This window comes from Salmo salar, chromosome 15 (assembly GCF_965601325.2).
Source record: "Salmo salar chromosome 15, fSalSal1, whole genome shotgun sequence".
Taxonomy (NCBI): Eukaryota; Metazoa; Chordata; class Actinopteri; order Salmoniformes; family Salmonidae; genus Salmo; species Salmo salar.
In genome coordinates, this window is record NC_138305.1 from 17,219,619 (window position 1) to 17,245,863 (window position 26,245).

The 26,245-nt window shown below is 44.7% G+C and overlaps 1 protein-coding gene across 1 annotated transcript in view; it reads right to left on the reverse strand.

The window, feature by feature from the left end:
- Positions 1–24,272: 24,272 nt before the first annotated feature.
- Positions 24,273–26,245, reverse strand: part of LOC106591101 (ras-related protein Rab-10) — a 37,354-nt gene continuing 35,381 nt past the window's right edge. Inside the window, exons 5-6 of the mRNA XM_045695471.2 lie at positions 25,324–25,425; positions 24,273–25,218 (exon numbers count right to left, since the gene is read on the reverse strand). Of these exons, the coding sequence (XP_045551427.1) occupies positions 25,132–25,218; positions 25,324–25,425 (189 nt within the window). The 3' untranslated portion in view covers positions 24,273–25,131. The remainder of the gene's footprint in view (positions 25,219–25,323; positions 25,426–26,245) is intronic.

Genomic DNA, 26,245 nt, shown 5'->3' on the forward strand with positions numbered 1-26,245 from the left:
CTCCCAGCAACAATCAACACAGGACATTCCAATCAGCTCCCCAGCAACACAGGACATACCAATCAGCTCCCCATCAACAATCAACACAGGACATACCAATCAGCTCCCCAGCAACAATCAACACAGGGCATACCAATCAGCTCCCCAGCAACAATCAACACAGGACATACCAATCAGCTCCCCAGCAACAATCAACACAGGGCATACCAATCAGCTCCCCAGCAACAAAGGACATACCAATCAGCTCCCCAGCAACAATCAACACAGGGCATTCCAATCTGCCTCCCAGCAACAATCAACACAGGACATACCAATCAGCTCCCCAGCAACAATCAACACAGGGCATTCCAATCTGCATCCCAGCAACAATCAACACAGGGCATACCAATCAGCTCCCCAGCAACACAGGACATACCAATCAGCACCCCAGCAACAATCAACACAGGGCATACCAATCAGCTTCCAGCAACAATCAACACAGGACATACCAATCAGCTCCCAAGCAACAATCAACACAGGGCATACCAATCAGCTCCCCAGCAACAATCAACACAGGGCATACCAATCAGCCTCCCAGCAACAATCAACACAGGACATACCAATCAGCTCCCCAGCAACTCAGGACATACTAATGAGCTCCCCAGCAACAATCAACACAGGACATACCAATCAGCTTCCCAGCAACAATCAACACAAGACATACCAATCAGCCCCCCAGCAACAATCAAAACAGGACATAGCAATCAGCCTCCCAGCAACAATCAACACAGGACATACCAATTAGCCCCCAGCAACAATCAACACAGGGCATACCAATCAGCTCCCCAGCAACACAGGACATACCAATCAGCACCCCAGCAACAATCAACACAGGGCATACCAATCAGCTTCCAGCAACAATCAACACAGGACATACCAATCAGCTCCCAAGCAACAATCAACACAGGGCATACCAATCAGCTCCCCAGCAACAATCAACACAGGGCATACCAATCAGCTCCCCAGCAACAATCAACACAGGACATACCAATCAGCTCCCCAGCAACTCAGGACATACCAATAAGCTCCCCAGCAACAATCAAGACAGGACATACCAATCAGCTCCCCAGCAACACAGGACATACCAATCAGCTCCCTAGCAACACCGCACACAGGACATACCAATCAGCTCCCCAGCAACAATCAACACAGGGCATACCAATCTGCTCCCCAGCAACAATCAACACAGGACATACCAATCAGCTCCCCAGCAACAATCAACACAGGGCATACCAATCAGCTCCCCAGCAACAATCAACACAAGACATACCAATCAGCCCCCAGCAACAATCAACACAGGACATACCAATCAGCTCCCCTGCAACAATCATCACAGGGCATACCAATCTGCTCCCCAGCAACAATCAACACAGGACATACCAATCAGCTCCCCAGCAACAATCAACACAGGTCATACCAATCAGCTCCCCAGCAACACAGGGCATACCAATCAGTAGCCCAGCAAAACAGGACATACCAATCAGCCCTCCAGCAACAATAAACACAGGACATACCAATCAGCTCCCAAGCAACAATCAACACAGGGCATACCAATCAGCTCCCCAGCAACAATCAACACAGGGCATACCAATCAGCTCCCCAGCAACAATCAACACAGGACATACCAATCAGCTCCCCAGCAACTCAGGACATACCAATAAGCTCCCCAGCAACAATCAAGACAGGACATACCAATCAGCTCCCCAGCAACACAGGACATACCAATCAGCTTCCCAGCAACACCGCACACAGGACATACCAATCAGCTCCCCAGCAACAATCAACACAGGGCATACCAATCTGCACCCCAGCAACAATCAACACAGGACATACCAATCAGCTCCCCAGCAACAATCAACACAGGGCATACCAATCAGCCTCCCAGCAACAATCAACACAGGACATACCAATCAGTCCCCCAAGCAACAATCAACACAGGGCATACCAATCAGCCCACCAGCAACAAAGGACATACCAATCAGCTCCCCAGCAACAATCAACACAGGGCATATCAATCAGCGCCCCAGCAACAAAGGACATACCAATCAGCTCCCCAGCAACACCGCACACAGGACATACCAATCAGTAGCCCAGCAACACAGGACATACCAATCAGCTCCCCAGCAACAATCAACAAAGGACATACTAATCAGCTCCCCAGCAACAATAAACACAGGACATACCAATCAGCTCCCCAGCAACAATCTACACAGGACATACCAATCAGCTCCCCCGCCACAAATAACACAGGAAATGCCAATCAGCTCCCCAGCAACAATCAACAAAGGACATACCAATCAGCTCCCCAGCAACAATCAACACAGGACATACCAATCAGCTCCCCAGCAACACCCCTCACAGGGCATACCAATCAGCTCCCCAGCAACATACCAATCAGCTCCCCAGCAACAATCAACACAGGACATACCAATCAGCTCCCCAACAACAATCAACACAGGGCATACCAATCAGCTCCCCAGCAACAATCAGCACAGGACATACCAATCAGCTCCCCAGCAACAATCAACACAGGACATACCAATCAGCTGCCCAGCAACAATCAACACAGGGCATACCAATAAGCCTCCCAGCAACACAGGACATACCAATCAGTTCCCCAGCAACAATGAACACAGGGCATACCAATCAACTCCCCAGCAACAATCAACACAGGACATACCAATCAGCTCCCCAGCAACAATCAACACAGGACATACCAATCAGCCTCCCAGCAACAATAAACACAGGGCATACCAATCAGCTCCACAGCACATACCAATCAGCTCCCCAGCAACACAGGACATACCAATCAGCTCTCCAGCAACAATCAACACAGGGCATATCAATCAGCTCCCCAGCAACAATCAACACAGGACATACCAATCAGCTCCCCAGCAACAATCAACACAGGACATACCAATCAGCTCCCCAGCAACAATCAACACAGGGCATACCAATCAGCTCCCCAGCAACAAAGGACATACCAATCAGCTCCCCAGCAACAATCAACACAGGGCATTCCAATCTGCCTCCCAGCAACAATCAACACAGGACATACCAATCAGCTCCCCAGCAACAATCAACACAGGGCATTCCAATCTGCATCCCAGCAACAATCAACACAGGGCATACCAATCAGCTCCCCAGCAACACAGGACATACCAATCAGCACCCCAGCAACAATCAACACAGGGCATACCAATCAGCTTCCAGCAACAATCAACACAGGACATACCAATCAGCTCCCAAGCAACAATCAACACAGGGCATACCAATCAGCTCCCCAGCAACAATCAACACAGGGCATACCAATCAGCTCCCCAGCAACAATCAACACAGGACATACCAATCAGCTCCCCAGCAACTCAGGACATACTAATGAGCTCCCCAGCAACAATCAACACAGGACATACCAATCAGCTTCCCAGCAACAATCAACACAAGACATACCAATCAGCCCCCCAGCAACAATCAAAACAGGACATACCAATCAGCTTCCCAGCAACAATCAACACAGGACATACCAATTAGCCCCCCAGCAACAATCAACACAGGGCATACCAATCAGCTCCCCAGCAACACAGGACATACCAATCAGCACCCCAGCAACAATAAACACAGGGCATACCAATCAGCTTCCAGCAACAATCAACACAGGACATACAAATCAGCTCCCAAGCAACAATCAACACAGGGCATACCAATCAGCTCCCCAGCAACAATCAACACAGGGCATACCAATCAGCTCCCCAGCAACAATCAACACAGGACATACCAATCAGCTCCCCAGCAACTCAGGACATACCAATAAGCTCCCCAGCAACAATCAAGACAGGACATACCAATCAGCTCCCCAGCAACACAGGACATACCAATCAGCTCCCTAGCAACACCGCACACAGGACATACCAATCAGCTCCCCAGCAACAATCAACACAGGGCATACCAATCTGCTCCCCAGCAACAATCAACACAGGACATACCAATCAGCTCCCCAGCAACAATCAACACAGGGCATACCAATCAGCTCCCCAGCAACAATCAACACAAGACATACCAATCAGCTCCCCAGCAACAATCAACACAGGTCATACCAATCAGCTCCCCAGCAACAATCAACACAGGACATACCAATCAGCTCCCCAGCAACAATCAACACAGGACATACCAATCAGCTCCCCAGCAACAATCATCACAGGGCATACCAATCTGCTCCCCAGCAACAATCAACACAGGACATACCAATCAGCTCCCCAGCAACAATCAACACAGGTCATACCAATCAGCTCCCCAGCAACACAGGGCATACCAATCAGTAGCCCAGCAAAACAGGACATACCAATCAGCCCTCCAGCAACAATAAACACAGGACATACCAATAAGCTCCCCAGCAACAATCAAGACAGGACATACCAATCAGCTCCCCAGCAACACAGGACATACCAATCAGCTTCCCAGCAACACCGCACACAGGACATACCAATCAGCTCCCCAGCAACAATCAACACAGGGCATACCAATCTGCTCCCCAGCAACAATCAACACAGGACATACCAATCAGCTTCCCAGCAACAATCAACACAGGGCATACCAATCAGCCTCCCAGCAACAATCAACACAGGACATACCAATCAGTCCCCCAAGCAACAATCAACACAGGGCATACCAATCAGCCCACCAGCAACAAAGGACATACCAATCAGCTCCCCAGCAACAATCAACACAGGGCATATCAATCAGCGCCCCAGCAACAAAGGACATACCAATCAGCTCCCCAGCAACACCGCACACAGGACATACCAATCATTAGCCCAGCAACACAGGACATACCAATCAGCTCCCCAGCAACAATCAACAAAGGACATACTAATCAGCTCCCCAGCAACAATAAACACAGGACATACCAATCAGCTCCCCAGCAACAATCTACACTGGACATACCAATCAGCTCCCCCGCCACAAATAACACAGGAAATACCAATCAGCTCCCCAGCAACAATCAACAAAGGACATACCAATCAGCCCCCCAGCAACAATCAACACAGGACATACCAATCAGCTCCCCAGCAACACCCCTCACAGGGCATACCAATCAGCTCCCCAGCAACATACCAATCAGCTCCCCAGCAACAATCAACACAGGACATACCAATCAGCTCCCCAACAACAATCAACACAGGGCATACCAATCAGCTCCCCAGCAACAATCAGCACAGGACATACCAATCAGCTCCCCAGCAACAATCAACACAGGACATACCAATCAGCTGCCCAGCAACAATCAACACAGGGCATACCAATAAGCCTCCCAGCAACACAGGACATACCAATCAGTTCCCCAGCAACAATGAACACAGGGCATACCAATCAACTCCCCAGCAACAATCAACACAGGACATACCAATCAGCTCCCCAGCAACAATCAACACAGGACATACCAATCAGCCTCCCAGCAACAATAAACACAGGGCATACCAATCAGCTCCACAGCACATACCAATCAGCTCCCCAGCAACACAGGACATACCAATCAGCTCCCCAGCAACAATCAACACAGGGCATATCAATCAGCTCCCCAGCAACAATCAACACAGGACATACCAATCAGCTCCCCAGCAACAATCAACACAGGACATACCAATCAGCTCCCCAGCAACAATCAACACAGGACATACCAATCAGCTCCCCAGCAACAATCAACACAGGACATACCAATCAGCTCCCCAGCAACACCCCTCACAGGGCATACCAATCAGCTCCCTAGCAACATACCAATCAGCTTCCCAGCAACAATCAACACAGGACATACCAATCAGCTCCCCAACAACAATCAACACAGGACATACCAATCAGCTCCCCAGCAACAATCAACACAGGACATACCAATCAGCTCCCCAACAACAATCAACACAGGACACACCAATCAGCTCCCCAGCAACAATCAACACAGGACATACCAATCAGCTCCCCAGCAACAATCAACACAGGACATACCAATCATTCTCCAGCAACAATCAACACAGGGCATACCAATCAGCTCCCCAGCAACAATCAACACAGGACATACCAATCAGCCTCCCAGCAACACCCCACACAGGACATACCAATCAGTTCCCCAGCAACAATAAACACATGACATACCAATCAGCTCTCCAGCAACAATCAACACAGGACATACCAATCAGCTCCCCAGCAACAATCAACACAGGACATACCAATCAGCCTCCCCGCAACACCCCACACAGGGCATACCAATCAGCCTCCCCACAACACCCCACACAGGGCATACCAATCAGTTCCCCAGCAACAATAAACACATGACATACCAATCAGCTCTCCAGCAACAATCAACACAGGACATACCAATCAGCTCCCCAGCAACAATCAACACAGGGCACACCAATCAGCCTCCCAGCAACACTGGACATACCAATCAGCCCTCCAGCAACAATCAACACAGGGCATACCAATCAGCTCCCCAGCAACACAGGACATTCCAATCAGCCTCCCAGCAACACAGGACATACCAATCAGCTCCCCAGCAACAATCAACACAGGACATTCCAATCAGCTCCCCAGCAACACAGGACATACCAATCAGCTCCCCAGCAACAATCAACACAGGACATACCAATCAGCTCCCCAGCAACAATCAACACAGGACATAACAATCAGTCCCCAGCAACAATCAACACAGGACACACTCATCTCTATTCTCTCAGCAATCATCTATCTTCTGAGCAACAGAACACGGGCTTATATTGCTTGAGAAGGAGTTGGTAATGGAAGACAGCTGTGTCCTCTGACGAGAGGGCGGTTTCAGCTCCAATTTGCCATGGAGTTAACCAATCAGCTGCTTGGGGGATTCCAGGAAGCCATGTTCCTGAAACACACACATACAAACAACAACACAGAAACTGGGGAATGTAACAGTGTGTGTGTGTGTGTGTGTGTGTGTGTGTGTGTGTGTGTGTGTGTGTGTGTGTGTGTGTGTGTGTGTGTGTGTGTGTGTGTGTGTGTGTGTGTGTGTGTGTAGCTGTCTGTTGTTCCAGAGGAGTAGCATGAGAGGGTGTGTGTGTGTGTGTGTGTGTGTGTGTGTGTGTGTACCTGTCTGTTGTTCCAGAGGAGTAGCATGAGAGGTGTGTGTGTGTGTGTGTGTGTGTGTGTGTGTGTGTGTGTGTGTGTGTGTGTGTGTGTGTGTGTGTGTGTGTGTGTGTCTGTGTGTGTGTGTGTGTGTGTGTGTGTGTACCCGTCTGTTGTTCCAGAGGAGTAGCATGAGAGGTGTGTCCGGGGGAAGTGGGGTGGGATCGGGGGGCTGGGGGCGGGGCTAGTAAGGGAAAACCCCCCTGATTTGGACAAAATAACATGGGAACATATTGGCATAGCACGAATCATACACATGATTGTAAATACCACCGAAAGTATCTCCGGGCAAATCATATGGCAATTTTCCGATGGCATTTGCCAATTGTAACACCCCAAATTTCCTTTAGATGGCGAGCTCGCTCCACCGTGGATTTTCATACAGCAAATGATACCCAAGTCTACGCCCAAGGGTCAGATTTTGATAAAATTAAAAAAAAATTGAAAACTTATCACCCCTTAAAAAAGTGGCTTCTGGACCGTTTTTCGATTGTTATGTCAATTACACATGTATAAGAGTTGTATGAACATGCTTATGACGTTTTTTATTGACGTCGTTTTTTGGGTTGCTTTTGCTTGTGCACAAGGCATATGTTTTGTGCATTTTGAATATGATTTCATAGGAAAAAAGCGACTTTTTTTTCATTTTTTTTGCAAATGCTTTTTTTTGTCAATTATGAAAGTATTGAATGTGCCAAATCACAGCAAATATCCAATAGATGGCTAGAGCTCTCCGCAGTGAATTTTCATATTGCAAATGTAACACAATTCAAGACCCAAGAGTCAAATTTTGAAAAAATGACATATTTTTTGAAAACTTTTCAACCCCTTAACCTGTTATGGCTAGGGGGCAGTATTTTCACGGCTGGATAAAAAACGTACCCGATTTAATCTGGTTACTACTCCTGCCCAGTAACTAGAATATGCATATAATTATTGGCTTTGGATAGAAAACACTCCAAAGTTTCTAAAACTGTTTGAATGGTGTCTGAAACACATTATTGCCTTTCTCAAGTTGCCGATCAAGGGACTGTGGGCTTAGGCGCATGCCCTGGCCGCCCCCGTCTTTGTGATTTTTCCTCTGTTTGCCGAAAAGGAGATTCCCGGTCGGAATATTATCGCTTTTTTACGAGATAAATTGCATAAAAATTGATTTGAAACAGCGGTTGACATGCTTCGAAGTACGGTAATGGAATATTTAGACATTTTTTGTCACGAATTGCGCCATGCGCGCGACCCTGATTTACCATTTCGGATAGTGTCTGGGACGCACGAACAAAACGCCGCTATTCGGATATAACGATGGATTATTTTGGACCAAACCAACATTTGTTATTGAAGTAGCAGTCCTGGGAGTGCATTCTGACGAAGACAACAAAAGGTAATCAAACTTTTATAATAGTAAATCTGATTTTGGTGAAGGCTAAACTTGCCGGGTGTCTAAATAGCTAGCCGGTGATGGCTGGGCTATGTACTTAGAATATTGCAAAATGTGCTTTCACCAAAAAGCTATTTTAAAATCGGACATATCGAGTGCATAGAGGAGTTCTGTATCTATAATTCTTAAAATAATTGTTATGCTTTTTGTGAACGTTTATCGTGAGTAATTTAGTAAATTGTTAGCAAATTCCCCGGAAGTATGCTAGTTCTGAACGTCACATGCTAATGTAAAAAGCTGTTTTTTTATATAAATATGAACTTGATTGAACAAAACATGCATGTATTGTATAACATAATGTCCTAGGTGTGTCATCTGATGAAGATCATCAAAACTTAGTGCTGCATTTAGCTGTCTTCTGGGTTTTTGTGACATTATATGCTAGCTTGAAAAATGGGTGTCTGATTATTTCTGGCTTGGTACCCTGCTGACATAATCTAATGTTTTGCTTTCGCTGTAAAGCCTTTTTGAAATCGGACAGTGTGGTTAGATAACCTGTTGGGGCTAGGGGGCAGTATGGATAGAAAACACTCTAAAGTTTCTAAAACTGTTTGAATGGTGTCTGTGAGTATAACAGAACTCATATGGCAGGCAAAAACCTGAGAGATTCCTTTACAGGAAGTGGCCTGTCTGACCATTTATTGGCTTTCTTTGACATCTCTTTCCAAAACAAAGGATCTCTGCCGTAACGTGACACTTCCCACGGCTCCCATAGGCTCTCAGAGCCCGGGAAAAAGCTGAATGTCGTCATTCCAGCCCCAGGCTGAAACACATTATCGCCTTTGTCAAGTGGCCGATCAGGAGACAGTGGGCTTAGGCGCGTGCACTGGTCGCCGCCGTCTTTCTTTTTTTCCCTCTATTTACCGAAACGCAGATTCCCGGTCGGAATATTATCGCTTTTTTACGAGATAAATTGCATAAAAATTGATTTTAAACAGCGGTTGACATGCTTCGAAGTATGGTAATGGAATATTTAGAATTCTTTTGTCACGAAATGCGCCATGCTCGTAACCCTGATTTACCATTTCGGATAGTGTCTAGAACGCAAGAACAAAACGCCGCTGTTTGGATATAACGATGGATTATTTGGGACCAAACCAACATTTGTTATTGAAGTAGAAGTCCTGGGAGTGCATTCTGACGAAGAACAGCAAAGGTAATAACATTTTTGTTATAGTAAATATGATTTTGGTGAAGGCTAAACTTGCTGGGTGTCTTTTTAACCCTTCAAAACAGCCCCTATGACACCATTTTAAGGCACTTCTGGTTGACACAGGAATCTGAACATTAGGCTCTTATAGAATATTGAGTTTTAAGTCTTTATGTTAAGAACTGACTTATTTACAGAGGGTTGAACAAGTGTGTGTTGTTTCAGAAAATCACAGAAAATCACAGAAATCTCTCAGAGCTCCGAAACCCGCCTTAACGGACATTTCTGAACACGCTGCAACTGGATATGTAACTTTTTTTTTTAAAACCTCCTATTGTTGAATATCACCAATGTGTCATTGTACAATTTCTCTGAAATGAACATTGGTAAATACATGGTTCCTTTTCTCCTGACACCGTAGGCTCATGTAGTTTGATGTGAAGCGGTCAAATCAGCACTCTATTTTCCTTTGACTTTCCTTTGACTTTCAATCCCAGAAAAATAGCCTTAACTCGAAAAGCGTTGAGGCCTCGACTCCATCCTGTTCGGGGCCAACTGCCCATTATGCCAAACCCACGCAGACCGAGTTTCGTCTTCGAATTCTTTTCCGTTTAGGAGAAAAAGCCGTGTCGTGATTGGTGATATATGTTATGTTTGCAATATGATTCCGTTCGCCCTCCCGTGGAATAATCCGGAACTGCAAAGAAATGACCAAAATGTGAAAATTTTATTAAACGGAAACGGAAGGTCCGAGAGACTCCGTTCGATGACTTCCTGGAAGATCCGGCCCCTGTGAGCGGCCCGACGCCATCCGCGGATTTATCGGACGTAGTCGGACGTCTAGTAAGGGAGCGTACATTTGCAATATGGACTTTCTCACTAACCATACGGCTAGCGTAAATGAGTTCCCTTCATGTATGGACAGGAAGGGGAGGAGTCTCCTTTACAGCATCGAGGAGGAACTGGGGTCTTCTCTCACATACACACACACATAGTGGTTTCAATATAGTCTGAAGGATCAGGTGGGTCAACATAAATACTGGTTGGATTACTGAACAGAGTTTCTGGGACATAAGAGGGACTTTATCGAACAAACTAACATTTACTGTGTACAAGAGTCTTGTTAGTGTAACCATATGAAGATCATCAAAGGTAAGTGATTCATTTTATCGCTATTTATGACTTTAGTTACTCCTCTACTTGGCTGGTAAATGTTTGTATGCTTTTTTCCGTGGGGCGCTGTCCTCAGATAATTGCATGGTCTGCTTTCGCCGTAAAGCCTTTTTGAAATCTGAGACAGCGGCTGGATTAACAAGAAGTTAATCTTTAAACCGATGTATAACACTTGTATATTTTACGAATGCTTATTATGTGTATTTCTGCATTTTGAATTTGGCGCTCTACAATTTCACTGGATGTTGGCCAGGTGGGACGGTAGCATCCCACACCCCCTAGAGAGGTTTTACGCATCTCCAATCCAAAATTAAATCTAGAATCGGCTTCTTATTTCGCAACAAAGCGTCCTACTTTCATGCTGCCAAACATACCCTCGTAAAACTGACTATCCTACCGATCCTTGACTTCAGTGATATAATTTACAAGATAACCTCCAACACTCTACTCAGCAAACTGGATGCAGTCTATCACAGTGCCATCCGTTTTGTCACCAAAGCCCGATATACTACCCACCGCTGCAACCTGTATGCTCCAGTTGGCTGGACCTCTCTTCATATTCATCGCCAAACCCACTGGCTCCAGGTCATCTTAAGTCTCTGCTAGGTAAAGCCCCGCCTTATCTCAGTTCACTGGTCACCATAGCAGCATCCACCCGTAACACGCGCTCCAGCAGGTATATCTCCCTGGTCATCCCCAAAGCCAATTCCTCCTTTGGTCGTCTTTCCTTCCAGTTCTCTGCTGCCAATGACTGGAACGAATTGCAAAAATCCCTGAAACTGGAGTCTTATATCTCCCTCTCGAACTTTAAGCATCAGCTGTCAGAGCAGCTTACAGATCATTGCACCTGTACATAGCCCACCAAACTACCTCATCCCCATATTGTTATTTTTTTTGCACTTTGCACCCCAGTAACTCTACTTGCACATTCATCTTGTGCACATCTACCATTCCAGTGTTTAATTGGTAAATTGTAATTATTTCACCACTATGGCCTATTAATTGCCTTTACCGTCCTAATCTAACTTAATTAGCACACACTGTATATAAACTTTTCTATTGTGTTATTGACTGTACGTTTGTTTATTCCATGTTTAACACTGTTGTTTGTGTCGCAATACGTTGCTTTATCTTGGCTAGGTCGCAGTTGTAAATGAGAAATTGTTCTCAACTGGCCTACCTGGTTCAATAAAGGTGAAATAAAAAAATAAAAATATCTGGTTGTTCAACATAAAGACAATATTCTATAGAGTCTGAGGTATCTGGTAGGTCAACATAAATACTGGTTTCTACAGAGTCTGAAGTATCTGGTAGGTCAACATAAATACTGGTTTCTATAGAGTCTGAGGTATCTGGTAGGTCAACATAAGTACTGGTTTCTGTAGAGTCTGAATTATCTGGTGGGTCAACATAAATACTGGTTTCTATAGAGTCTGAAGTATCTGGTAGGTCAACATAAATACTGGTTTCTACAGAGTCTGAAGTATCTGGAGGGTCAACATAAATACTGGTTTCTACAGAGTCTGAAGTATCCGGTGGGTCAACATAGAGACAATATTCTATAGTATCCTATGGTAATGTCAGTACAGTAGCCTATGGTAACGTCAGTACAGTAACCTATGGTAACGTCAGAACAGTAATCTATGGTAACGTCAGTACAGTAGCCTATGGTAACGTCAGAACAGTAGCCTATGGTAACGTCAGTACAGTAACGTCAGTACAGCAGCCTATGGTAACGTCAGTACAGTAACCTATGGCAACGTCAGTACAGTAGCCTACGGTAACATCAGTACAGTAACCTATGGTAACGTCAGTACAGTAACCTATGGCAATGTCAGTACAGTAGCCTATGGTAACGTCAGTACAGCAGCCTATGGCAACGTCAGTACAGTAGCCTATGGTAACGTCAGTACAGTAGCCTATGGTAACGTCAGTACAGTAACGTCAGTACAGCAGCCTATGGTAATGTCAGTACAGTAGCCTATGGTAACGTCAGTACAGTAACGTCAGTACAGCAGCCTATGGTAACGTCAGTACAGTAGCCTATGGTAACGTCAGTACAGTAACGTCAGCACAGTAACCTATGGCAACGTCAGTACAGCAGCCTATGGTAACGTCAGTACAGTAACCTATGGTAACGTCAGTACAGTAACCTATGGCAACGTCAGTACAGTAACCTATGGCAACGTCAGTACAGTAACCTATGGCAACGTCAGTACAGTAACCTATGGTAACGTCAGTACTGTAACCTATGGTAACGTCAGTACTGTAACCTATGGTAAAGTCAGTACTGTAACCTATGGTAACGTCAGTACAGTAACCTATGGTAACGTCAGTACTGTAACCCATGGTAACGTCAGTACAGTAACCTATGGTAACGTCAGTACAGTAACCTATGGGAACGTCAGTACTGTAACCTAGGCTTCGGAGGCGAGGGCAGGTAGCCTATGGTAACGTCAGTACAGTAACCTATGGTAACGTCAGTACTGTAACCTAGGCTTCGGAGGCGAGGGGCAGGTAGCCTAACACTCACTGGCTCAGATGCTGGAATACACTTCTGAGTGACAGAGAGGGCTTTGCATAGGGGTTTGCATAGGCATTTTGTTGTGTTTTTTTGTGGGACTAGAAAAAAAATCCTGCAATGTAAAAAAAATAATATTATTAAATAATCTGTTTTTGGAAAATGTTGTTCTTTTCCAGTTTTCGATTCTGTTCCCTGAACTGATTCCAACCCCTGATTTCTACTGACTTCTACTACAGACCTGTTTCTACGATAGACCTGTTTCTCCTGACTTCTACTATAGACCTGTTTCTCCTGACTTCTACTACAGACCTGCTTCTACTACAGACCTGTTTCCTGACTTCTACTACAGACCTGTTTCTACTACAGACCTGTTTCTCCTGACTTCTACTACAGACCTGTTTCTACTACAGACCTGTTTCTCCTGACTTCTACTACAGACCTGTTTCTACTACAGACCTGTTTCTCCTGACTTCTACTACAGACCTGTTTCTACTACAGACCTGTTTCTCCTGACTTCTACTACAGACCTGTTTCTACTACAGAGCTGTTTCTCCTGACTTCTACTACAGACCTGTTTCTACTACAGACCTGTTTCTCCTGACTTCTACTACAGACCTGTTTCTACTACAGAGCTGTTTCTCCTGACTTCTACTACAGACCTGTTTCTGACTTGTACTTCACGGTTTCTTCTAACTCTACTACAGAGAAGTATTGATTGCACTCTAGCCAATCTCAAAGTAGCATTCATTGGAAGAAGAGGTTGCAGGGAAATGAGGAGGAGGGATGGGTATAATAGAGGTGGGATAGAGACAATAGAGGAGAGAAGTGATGGACATGGACTCAATAATAGTTTATACACAAACAGCTCCCTCTGCTGGCCACTCTCTCAAACAGAAACCCTTCACAAACACACACGATTCACATATACAGACACGATTCACACACACACGATTCACACACACAGGCACCATCCACACCCACAGACACGATTCACTCAATAATAGTTCATACACAAACAGCTCCCTCTGCTGGCCACTCTCTCAAACAGAAACCATTTACACACACAAATACCATTCACAAACACACAATTCACATACAGTATATACACACACACACACGATTCACACAGACACCATTCACACACAGTGTTGAATGCCAAAAGCTGATCGAGAGACCTCGGTTTATTGTTTTTGTAAAGCTGACAGTGTTTTTACATACTTTTATTTGATTTTGAATCCTGCAGCTCTGTTGAGCTTAGTTTCTGTGAGCGCTGCTGTCTGTCCCGGGATCCCTCCAGATTCCGTATAAGGGGAGAGACACGGAAGCCCAGCTAGCCTAGCTGGCTCGGAGGTCTCAAATGGAGGCCGCTATTGAACGTTTCCAGCGCTGCTGTCTGTCCCGGGATCCCTCCAGATTCCGTATATGGGGAGAGACGCGGAAGCCCAGCTAGCCTAGCTGGCACGGAGGTCTCAAATGGAGGCCGCTATTGAACGTTTCCAGCGCTGCTGTCTGTCCCAGGATCCCTCCAGATTCCGTATAGGGGGGAGACGACACGGAAGCCCAGCTAGCCTAGCTGGCTCGGAGGTCTTAAATGGAGGTCGCTATTGAACGTTTCCAGCGCTGCAGGAGCTGTGTTTACTTCGCTTTGTTCCAAGACAATGTGGACCGTGTTGACTTTCAATGTAGCACTGCTTGCAAACCTACTGGGGAATCCACGCCCGCCTACGTTTTCTTTTTCATCCACCCCAGTAGCAGGATGGCGCTCTGGTCTGGTGGAAGTGTTGCTGCCGTGTCGGCTCTCCGCAGCCGACTGACCAGTGCTCAGCAGGGTTCCATTCCCGAAGGGGTCTCCCCCTTCCCTGGAGAACGGAGCTGTTCTCGACCCAACCAACCAGCCATGGAGATACGTCATTCGCCGTGGAAGTCGAAGACAGCGTCCTCTGGCAACGTGGGTCTCCTTGGAGATGTTGAGCCTGGACCTGACACAGACCAGAAACAGCTTTGCCACCCTGGATCCAGAGGTTCCAGCACCTTCTTCCTTGGGGGCTTCCCAATCAAGATCAAATCCGGAGGTACCTGCGTCTTCGTCCTCGGTTCTGTCTCCCTCTCCGGTGGCTTCTACCTCGTGTTCAGATCCTCAGAGCTCCCATCCTCACCAGACCGTAAGGCTACCCAGGAGCACGAGTACAGGACATCACAAGGCTGCTTCTGACTGTTCTACCACAGATGCCGGGAGCTGACGCTGTCGTAGTCCATATGGGTCAAACGACATCAGGAGGGCTAGCTCGGAACATCTGAAAATGGATTTTAAAGAACTGACTTAAGCATTAAAAGACTCCAAAAAACGGCAATCATTTCAGGTCCAATACCATCGTTGTGCCGCGGGTGTGAAAGATTCAGCAGACTGCTGGCATTACACATCTGGCTAAAAGATTACTGTAGCTCTGCTGGAGTCACTTTTATAGATAACTTTGGAAACAGAAGATACTCTACAGGAATGACAGAGTCCATCCAAATCATCTTGGCTTCTGGACTTTGTCCACACTAAGTTTAAACAATGACTTATCAATGACCCAATACCAGCTCAGCTAATCCCTATCATTGTGACAATGAGTCATCATAATGCTGCATTAATGTACATTATCCTAGGGGCATTAGGGGCAGACACAATGTAAGTAATTAAATGTATGTCCCTCGAATTGCCCTGAATACCTCTGTTAATCCTATAGCTATTGTATGCAGTAATCATGAGCCTATGAACCAGAGCTACACTGTTAGCACTGAGGCGGTGTGCAATTTTATGAAGGCCACTTTATGCAGCTCACCCTGCACTATCAGCTCCAATGTAAATAACATGAGTAAGTCTACCTCTGATAAGCTTCCCAGTTAAGCATTAAAAACAATCAAGCAACACAGAAAAGTGCAAAAAATTGCCCATATTAACATCTGTATCCTAAGAAACAATGTCCATGAAGTAAATAACTTGCTTGTAACAGATGACATACATATCTGACAACCTCTGAAACTCGCTTAGATAACACATTTGATGATACAGTGGTAGCAATACAAGCATGGCACTTACACAAATGACTGAAGATTGGCTGAGAGAAATTGATGATAAAATGATTGTGGGGGCTGTCTTGTTAGACTTCAGTGCAGCTTTTCTCATTATTGATCATAGTCTGCTGCTGGAAAAACGTATGTGTTATGGCTTAACCTGTTATGGCTAGGGGGCAGTATTTTCACGTCTGGATAAAAAACGTACCCGATTTAATCTGGTTACTACTCCTGCCCAGTAACTAGAATATGCATATAATTATTGGCTTTGGATAGAAAACACTCCAAATGCATGTATTGTGTAACATGATGTCCTAGGATTGTCATCTGATGAAGATCATCAAAGGTTAGTGCTGCATTTAGCTGTCTTCTGGGTTTTTGTGACATTATATGCTAGCTTGAAAAATGGGTGTCTGATTATTTCTGGCTTGGTACTCTGCTGACATAATCTAATGTTTTGCTTTCGCTGTAAAGCCTTTTTGAAATCGGACAGTGTGGTTAGATAAAGGAGAGTCTTGTCTTTAAAATGCTGTGAAATAGTCATATGTTTGAAAAATTGAAGTTTTTGTATTTTTGAGGAATTTGTAATTCGCGCCACGCCTATCATTGGATATTGGAGCAGGTGTTCCGCTAGCGGAACGTCTAGATGTAAGAGGTTTTTAACACCTCCTGCTATATTGTGGATAAAGAGTTACCTGTCTAACAGAACACAGAGGGTGTTCTTTAATGGAAACCTCTCAAACATAATCCATGTGGAAGCAGGAATTTCCCAGGGTAGCTGTTTAGGCCCCTTGCTTTTTCAATCTTTACCAACGACATGCTTTGAGTAAAGCGAGTGTGTCTACGTATGCGGATGACTCAACACTATACACGTTAGCTACTACAGCGACTGAAATGACTGACACAATTCACATATGCAGACACGATTCCCACACACAAACACGATTGAGCCTGTACTGAGGGATAGGCGCTGCATATTAGTGCCGCCAGCTGATGTAAGACAGCATGAAGGAGTGTGTAAGGGTCCATTTCTGGAAAAGGATAAAGAACTGGGTAGCACACAACCCCCCTATCCTCTTCGGTCTTTCCTCCTTAATCTGGAAACTGGTCGAGGAGCGTATCAATTCATCAGCAGGCTCCCCTCTATTACCTACTTCGACAGAGGATGCACAAGAGTATCCTCGCGGCTGGTAGCACGGAATCGTTTTGAATTCCACCACAACCCCTTTGAATCAGCTGTGGTTTTCTGGAAGGAGAAACGCATCCACACATTAAAAACCATTAATCCTTTATTTAGAAAATGTCTTGCACAACTAGCTACATGTGCTTCAATCACTTTACACATTTACAGACCTGCAAACCTTGAAGAATTTTTATGAGTACTACACCCCATGAAGGCGAGCATGAGGCACCCACACTGCTCAATTCATAGGCACCTTTTATATCCTAATAATGATGTTGGCAGAAGACTGCTTCAGCGGAAATAGTATAGGCCAGGGGTATTCAACTCTTACCTCAACTCTTCCCTGCAGGGCGGAATACAGACATCAGGCAGACCATTCCATAGAAATTGAGCTCTATAGGAGAAATCCCTGCCTCCAGCTGTTTGCTTAGATATTCTAGGGACAATAAGGAGGCCTGCATCTTGTGACCGTAGCGCACGTGTAGGTACACTACCGTTCAAAAGTTTGGGCTCACTTAGAAATGTTCTTTTTTGTGAAAGAAAAGCAATTTTTTGGCCCATTAAAATAACATCAACACCAGTCTCAACATCAACAGTGAAGAGGCAACTCCGGGATGCTGGCCTTCTAGGCAGAGTTGCAAAGAAAAAGCCATATCTCAGACTGGTCAATAAAAAGAAAAGATTAAGATGGGCAAAAGAACACAGACACTGGACAGAGATATAGACTGGCCACATGTAGAAGAAGCCATAGAGATCATGAACTGGGTCCTAAGTCTTTGTATGGTGGATAGGCTTTCAATGGAAAAACAGCCTTTCAAAATAATAGTACTTCCTGGATGGATTTTCCTCAGGTTTTCGCCTGCCATATCAGTTCTGTTATACTCACAGACATTATTTTAACAGTTCTGGAAACTTTAGAGGGTTTTCTATCCAAATCTACTAATTATATGCATATCCTAGCTTCTAGGCCTGAGTAACAGGCAGTTTAATTTGGGCACGCTTTTCATCCAAAATTCTGAATGCTGCCCTCTACCTTAGTGAAGTTAAAACGATAAACTAGGATTAGCTAACACAACGTGCCATTGGAAAACAGGAGTGATGGTTGCTGATAACGGGCCTCTGTACACCTATGTAGATATTCCATATTCTGCCGTTTCCAGCTACAATAGTCATTTACAACATTAACAATGTCAACACTGTACTTCTGATCAATTTGATGTTATTTTAATGGACAAAAAATAGTTTTTCTTTAAAAAATAAGGAGATTTCTAAGTGACCCCAAACTTTTGAATGGTAGTGTACCTACACATGCTTACACGTGATTTTTATGTTACGAAGATGGAAAAATGCTGTCCTTGAAATAGTCTTGATATGTTCGTCAAAAGAGAGATCAGGGTCCAGAGTAACACCGAGGTCCTTCACAATTTTATTTGAGACGACTGTACAACCATCAAGATTACTTGTCAGATCCAACAGAAGATCTCTTTTGTTTCGTGAGACAAAACCATCTCAGTTTTGTCCGAGTTTAAAGTAAACAATTTTCCGCCACCCACTTCCTTATGTCTGAAACACAGGCTTCCAGCGAGGGCAATTTTGGGGCTTCACCATGTTTCATCTAAATGTACAGGTGTGTATCGTCCGCATAGCAGTGAAAGTTAACATTATGTTTTCCGAATGACATCACCAAGAGGTAAAATACAGTGGGGAGAACAAGTATTTGATACACTGCTGATTTTGCAGGTTTTCCTACTTACAAAGCATGTAGAGGTCTGTAATTTTTATCATAGGTACACTTCAACTGTGAGAGACGGAATCTAAAACAAAAATCCAGAAAATCACATTGTATGATTTTTAAATAATTAATTTGCATTTTATTGCATGACATAAGTATTTGATCACCTACCAACCAGTAAGAATTCCGGCTCTCACAGACCTGTTAGTTTTTCTTTAAGAAGCCCTCCTGTTCTCCACTCATTACCTGTATTAACTGCACCTGTTTGAACTCGTTACGGCAGTGTATCAAATACTTGGATTTTTGTTTTAGATTCCATCTCTCACAGTTGAAGTGTACCTATGATAAAAATTACAGACCTCTACATGCTTTGTAAGTAGGAAAACCTGCAAAATCGGCAGTGTATCAAATACTTTTTCTCCCCACTGTATATAGTGAAAACAATAGTGGTCCTAAAACTGAACCTTGAGGAACACTGAAACTTACAGTTGATTTGTCAGAGGACAAACCATCCACAGAGACAAACTGATATCTTTCCGACAGATAAGATCTACATCAGGCCAGAACTTGTCCGTGTAGACCAATTTGGGTTTCCAATCTCTCCAAAAGCATGTGGTGATCGATGGTGTCAAAATCAGCACTAAGGTCTAGGAGCACGAGGACAGATGCAGAGCCTCGGTCTGACGCCATTAAAAGGTAATTTACCACCTTCACAAGTGCAGTCAGTGTTATGATTGGGTCTGACAGAGCATGTTAGCTTGGTGCAACCAGCCCGTCATTGGGTTCAACATTGTGTTTTACTGTGAATGAAGTGAAGTGAATGGTGAATGCAGAAATCACGCTGGTTCAAACCAGACTGAAGCGTTTCGTACACATTGCTTGTCTTTAGGAAGGCAGTGAGTTGCTGTGCAACAGCTTTTTCAAAACTTTGTGAGAGGAATGGGAAATTCGATATAGGCTGATAGTTTATATTTTCTGGGTCAAGGTTTGGCTTTTTCAAGAGAGGCTTTATTACTGCCACTTTTAGTGAGTTTGGCTCACATCCGGTGGATAGAGAGCCATTTATTATGTTCAACATAGGCGGGCCAAGCACAGGAAGCAGCTCTTTCAGTAGTTTAGTTGGAATAGGGTCCCGTATGGAGTTTGAAGGTTTAGAGGCCATGATTATTTTCATCATTGTGTCAAGAGATATAGTACTAAAACACTTGAGTGTCTCCCTTGATTCTAGGTCCTGGCAGAGTTGTGCAGACTCAGGACAACGGAGCTTTGGAGGAATACGCAGATTTAAAGAGGAGTCTGTAATTTGCTTTCTAATGATCATGATCTTTTCCTCAAAGAAGTTCATGAATTTATCACTGATGAAGTGAAAGCCATCCTCTCTTGGGGAATGCTGCTTTTTAGTTAGCTTTGCGACAGTATCACAAATACATTTTGGATTGTTCTTATTCTCCTCAATTAAATTGGAAAAACTGTGGCAGTGAGTAGGTACGGAGACATGTTGGACAAACTCAGTGAGGAACGCTGTATACAGCCCGGGAGGCCTGTAAACAGTAGCTATAAAAAGTGATTGAGTAGGCTGCATAGATTTCATGAGTAGAAGCTCAAAAGACGAAAATGTCGGTGTTGTTATTTTTTTTGTAAATTGAAATTTGCTATCGTAAATGTTAGCAACACATCCGCCTTTGCGGGATGCGCGGGGGATATGGTCACTAGTGTAACCAGGAGGTGAGGCCTCATTTAACACAGTAAATTCATCAGGCTTAAGCCATGTTTCAGTCAGGCCAATCACATCAAGATTATGATCAGTGATTAGTTCATTGACTTTAACTGCCTTGGAAGTGAGGGATCTAACATTAAGTAGCCCTATTTTGAGATGTGAGGTATCACGATCTCTTTAATGACAGGAATGGAGGAGGTCTTTATTCCAGTGAGATTGCTAAGGCGAACACGGACATGTTTATTTTTGCCCAACCTCGGTCGAGGCACAGACACGGTCTCAATGGGGATAGCTGAGCTGACTACACTGACTGTGCTAGTGGCAGACTCCACTAAGTTGGCAGCCTGGCCTGCACCCTGCTGCCTGGCCTGCACCCTGGCCTGCACCCTGCTGCCTGGCCTGCACCCTGCTGCCTGGCCTGCACCCTGGCCTGCACCCTGCTGCCTGGCCTGCACCCTATCTCATTGTGGAGTTACAGCCCTGTCTTGTTCATAGATAAGATGAGAGCATTCCTCCAGCTAGGATGGAGTCTGTCACTCCTCAACAGGCCAGGCTTTCTGGCGAGTCCCAGAAAGAGGGCCAATTATTGACAAATGTTATCTTTCGGGAAGGGCAGAAAACAGTTTTCATCCAGCGATTGAGTTGTGAGACTCTGCTGTAGAGCTCATCACTCCCCCTAACTGGGAGGGGGTCAGAGACAATTACTCGATGCTGACACTTCTTTCTAGCTGATTTACACGCTGAAGCTATGTTGCGCTTGGTGACCTCTGACTGTTTCATCCTAACATTGTTGGTGCCGACGTGGATAACAATATCCCTATACTCTCTACACTCGCCAGTTTTAGCTTTAGCCAGCAAACTCTTCAGATTAGCCTTAACGTCGGTAGCCCTGCCCCCTGGTAAACAGTGTATGATCGCTGGATGATTTGTTTTAAGTCTAATACTACGGGTAATGGAGTCGCCAATGACTAGGGTTCGATGTCTCAGACCCTGTAATGGGAGGAGTACGAAGGGATTTATACTACTATCTGTACTTATTGGTGGCACAGAAGCTGTTTCATCCTTTCCTAATAATTGTGTCTGAAGCTGGGCTTGCAGCACGGCTTTCCTCACCATAAGGCGATCGTTCTCCTGTATATTATGAGTACATCGACTGCAAGTAGAAGGCATCATTTTAATGTTACTACTTAGCTTCGGCTGGTGGAGGTCCTGTAGAACCACGTCCAGCTAAAGCGTCCGGGGTGAAAAAGTTGAAAGAAAATTCAAGCAAGGGAAGAAAAAAAAAATATATAAAATGGTAATTAAAAAGTGAAAACCGTAAAGTTGTCAGGTAGCAAAGTAACGTCAGCAACAAAACACACAGCAGCACGTAAACAAGTCTACAAGTTGTTACCGGAGGTGAAAGGTTTTCTAATTTGCCTTGCACTCCTTGCTTTTTGAGTCTCCTTGTTTTTTCTGGTTTAGGAGCACTTTTAATTCCAGAGTTCCAGAGACTGTATCCGCTGCCTCTTCCAGGTCATTGGTGCTGTCCATCACCCAATAAGTGGACTCAAAACAGTCCTGGAGGAATTCACGAGTCCAGCTTTTAATCTCCACCTTCTTAGACTTCTCTCGCTGAAGACTGGGATGAGGTGAACCATGTTATGATCCCAACCCCCAAGATTGGGTAGTGCCTTCAGAGTAGGCGTTCCCAAACTGAAAAAATAAAATAAATGCTAGAATGTGCCAATAGGATCTCACTAGCTCGTGCTTGGCTCCGCCCACCTCCTTGCTTGTTCTGCACTATGGTTTATTTGCTCTGATCGATCTTGGGTTAGTTATCAAAAAAAAGTGTAGAGAATCATTGTACCATCTAAACAGCTGTGAAATATATTTTCCATAACCCAAAATATTGTATTTTCAGCTGTTTGAAGCTGGTGTTCAAAACCGAAAGTAAAAGATGCACATTGAAATAGAAATTGCTCACATAGAACAGATCTACCACTTAGATCTGTCATTCTCATTGAAAGGAAGTCTAACACACACAATCCTATGTGAATTGCATCACTGCCTGGTACAGCAACTGCTCGGCCTCCGACATGAGGGTAGTGCATACGGCCCTGTACATCACCTGGGGCCAAGCTTCCTGCCACCCATGACCTCTATACCAGGCGGTGTCAGAGGAAGGCCCTAAAAATTGTCAAAGACTCCAGCCACCCTAGTCATAGACTGTTCTCTCTGCTACCACACGGCAAGCGGTATCGGAGCGCCAAGTCTAGGTCCAAGAGGCTTCTGAACAGCTTCTACCCCCAAGCCATAAGACTCCTGAACAGCTAATCAATTGGCTACCCAGACTATTTGCATTGCCCCCCCACCCTCTTCTACGCTGCTGCTACTCCGTCATTATCTGTGGATAGTCACTTTAATAACTCTACCTACACGTACATATTAGCTTAATTACCTCTCGTCATTATTGGTAATCAGGCATACAATGTGCCAACTTAAAGCCTATTTCTGCGTATTATAGGGCCGTTTTTCATACCAGTGTACTTTGATCTCAAGTTGCGTGTATTGTACATAAAATACATGCTGCTCAAAACAACTAGGACTTTAGAAATCTGACTTCAGTGCGTTCAATACAACTGGGAACGAGCTCCGACTGGGAAAAACTGTTTTGAACGGTCATCCAACTCGGGAATTCCAAGTCGGAAACTCGGGTATCTTTCTAGAGCTCCAACTTTCCGACCTGAAGATCACTGACTTCATGATCGGAAGTGGTTCCCAATTATTTTGAAAGAAGCATTATTTTGTAAACGTCTGTTTAGCCAAGAGTGGAGGAGAGTCATTTCATTACAAGCGCATTTGATTCAACATTTCCTCTCCTTGATTACCTTTGACCTTTTTTCTTTTCCCCCCAAAGAGGCAAGCAGAGGACAGAGGCAAGCAGAGGACAGAGGCAAGCCAAACCAATTGGGATTCTCCTTCAGCCTGGTGGAACCAGCGTGATCACTGCGTTCACCATTCACAGTAAAACACAATGTTGAACCCAATGAACGGGCTGGTTGCACCAAGCGAACATGCTCTGTCAGACACACTAAGGAGCACGGTAATGAACAGAAACACACCAGCGAGTCCAGTAACTTAAACAAGCTTATTTTTAATGGATCTGCAAAACTGTTTGAATTTTCTTGAGAACGTTCAATCTCCTTCCATACAGCCGAGGGTTCCAACATTACAGAAACAACATATTACAAACGCTTCCAACCCAAACACATCTGCATGCATGAAAATTTAAACCCCCAATAAAGGAAAATAAATCAAAATGTAAAACAATCCCCCATCGTGGAGCAGACATCCTAACAAGCTGTTCTCTGGTTGGAGCAGAAATTCAAACCTTTCTGCTGGGCCTCACTATGGGAGGAGCAAGAAGATTAAACTAATTTTATTGGGTGGATGTGGCTCCGCCCCCGTCTTCCATATAAGGCACAGGACAAAATAAACCCTCAGTTACAAAACTCAAAATGACCAAACACGTCTCAGAAACCCACTAGTGTACAAAATGTTAGTCCTACATTTGTCTTTTTAGTTTTTTTATTTTATTTATTTTCCTGACCGACGGTGAGGGGACCCGGTGGACTCAGGCAAAGATTAAAAAGGTGACTGACTTTTGACTCGTGTTTTGCAACCTTTAAAATAAACAGGAAACATGATCTCGTATTACCAAAACTGATTTTCAGAAAGATGACATCAGACTATGGGGGGTGCAGACCATGAGGAGGGGGGGGTACAGACCATGAGGAGGGGGGGTACAGACCATGAGGAGGGGGGGTACAGACCATGAGGAGGGGGGGTACAGAAGACTGAAGTGGTTTATTGTCAGTGAGAACAGATGGAGATAGAGAGAACAGATAGAGTGTTAGAGAGACTGAGTTAGCGGTTAGAGAGTGTGTGCTTCCGTGCGTTAGTGTGTGTGTGTGAGGGACAGACAGGGTTGTTCTAACTGCAGCACTTGCTCTTCCATCCTGTGACTCCACTCCCACCGCTGATGTCCACGTTTTCACTGTTGGGCTCTTTGACGGGCGTCTGCAAAACACACACACACACTTTATATAGATATATAGATATATATGTGTGTGTGTGTGTGCGCGCACACACAAACAAACATTACATCGACACCATCATTATTACCTTCCTGAGGATGTCTTCTGCTAGCGTGAGGAAAGCCTTCTCGATGCTGATGTTGGCCTTGGCACTCGTCTCAAAAAACCTAATACCATGTTCTCTGGCAATCTGAGAGAGGCGAGAGGGAGAGAGAGGGGGACAGAGGGGCGAGAGAGAGGGGCGAGAGAAAGAAAGAAAGAGAGGGGCGAGAGAGAGAAAGAGAGGGGCGAGAGAGAGAAAGAGAGGGGCGAGAAAGAGAGGGGCGGGAGAGAGAGGGGGCGAGAGAGAGAGGGGCGAGAGTGAGAAAGAGAGGGGCGAGAGATGAAAGGAAAATATTAGAGGGTTGGTCCCAAAATAAGGCAGGTCTCCTGTGAGATAGGAATCAGGTTTCCTTACAACCTTTAACTGTGTGTGTTCTTGTGTTGCACAAGCTCAAGCTAGTGTAATCTACGCCACAGCGTGTATGTATGCATGTGTATACACAGTACCAGTCAAAAGTTGACACCTACTCATTCCAGGGTTCTACATTGTAGAATAATAGTGAAGACATCAAAACTATGAAATAACACATATGGAATCATGTAGTAACCAAACAAAGTGTTAAACAAATCAAAATATATTTTAGATTTTTCAAAGTAGCCACCCTTTGCCTTGACAGCTTTGCATACTCTTGGCATTCTCTCAACCAGCTTCATGGAATTTCAGTCACCTGGAATGCATTTCAATTAACTGGTGTGACTTGTTATTTTGTGGAATTTATTTCCTTCTTAATATGTTTTTCAGTTGTGTTGTGACAGGGTAGGGGTGGTATACAGAAGATATCCCTATTTGGTCAAAGACCAAGTCCATATTATGGCAAGAACAGCTCAATTAAGCAAAGAGAAATGACAGTCCATCATTACTTTAAGACATGAAGGTCAGTCAATCTGGAAAATTTCAAGAACTTTCA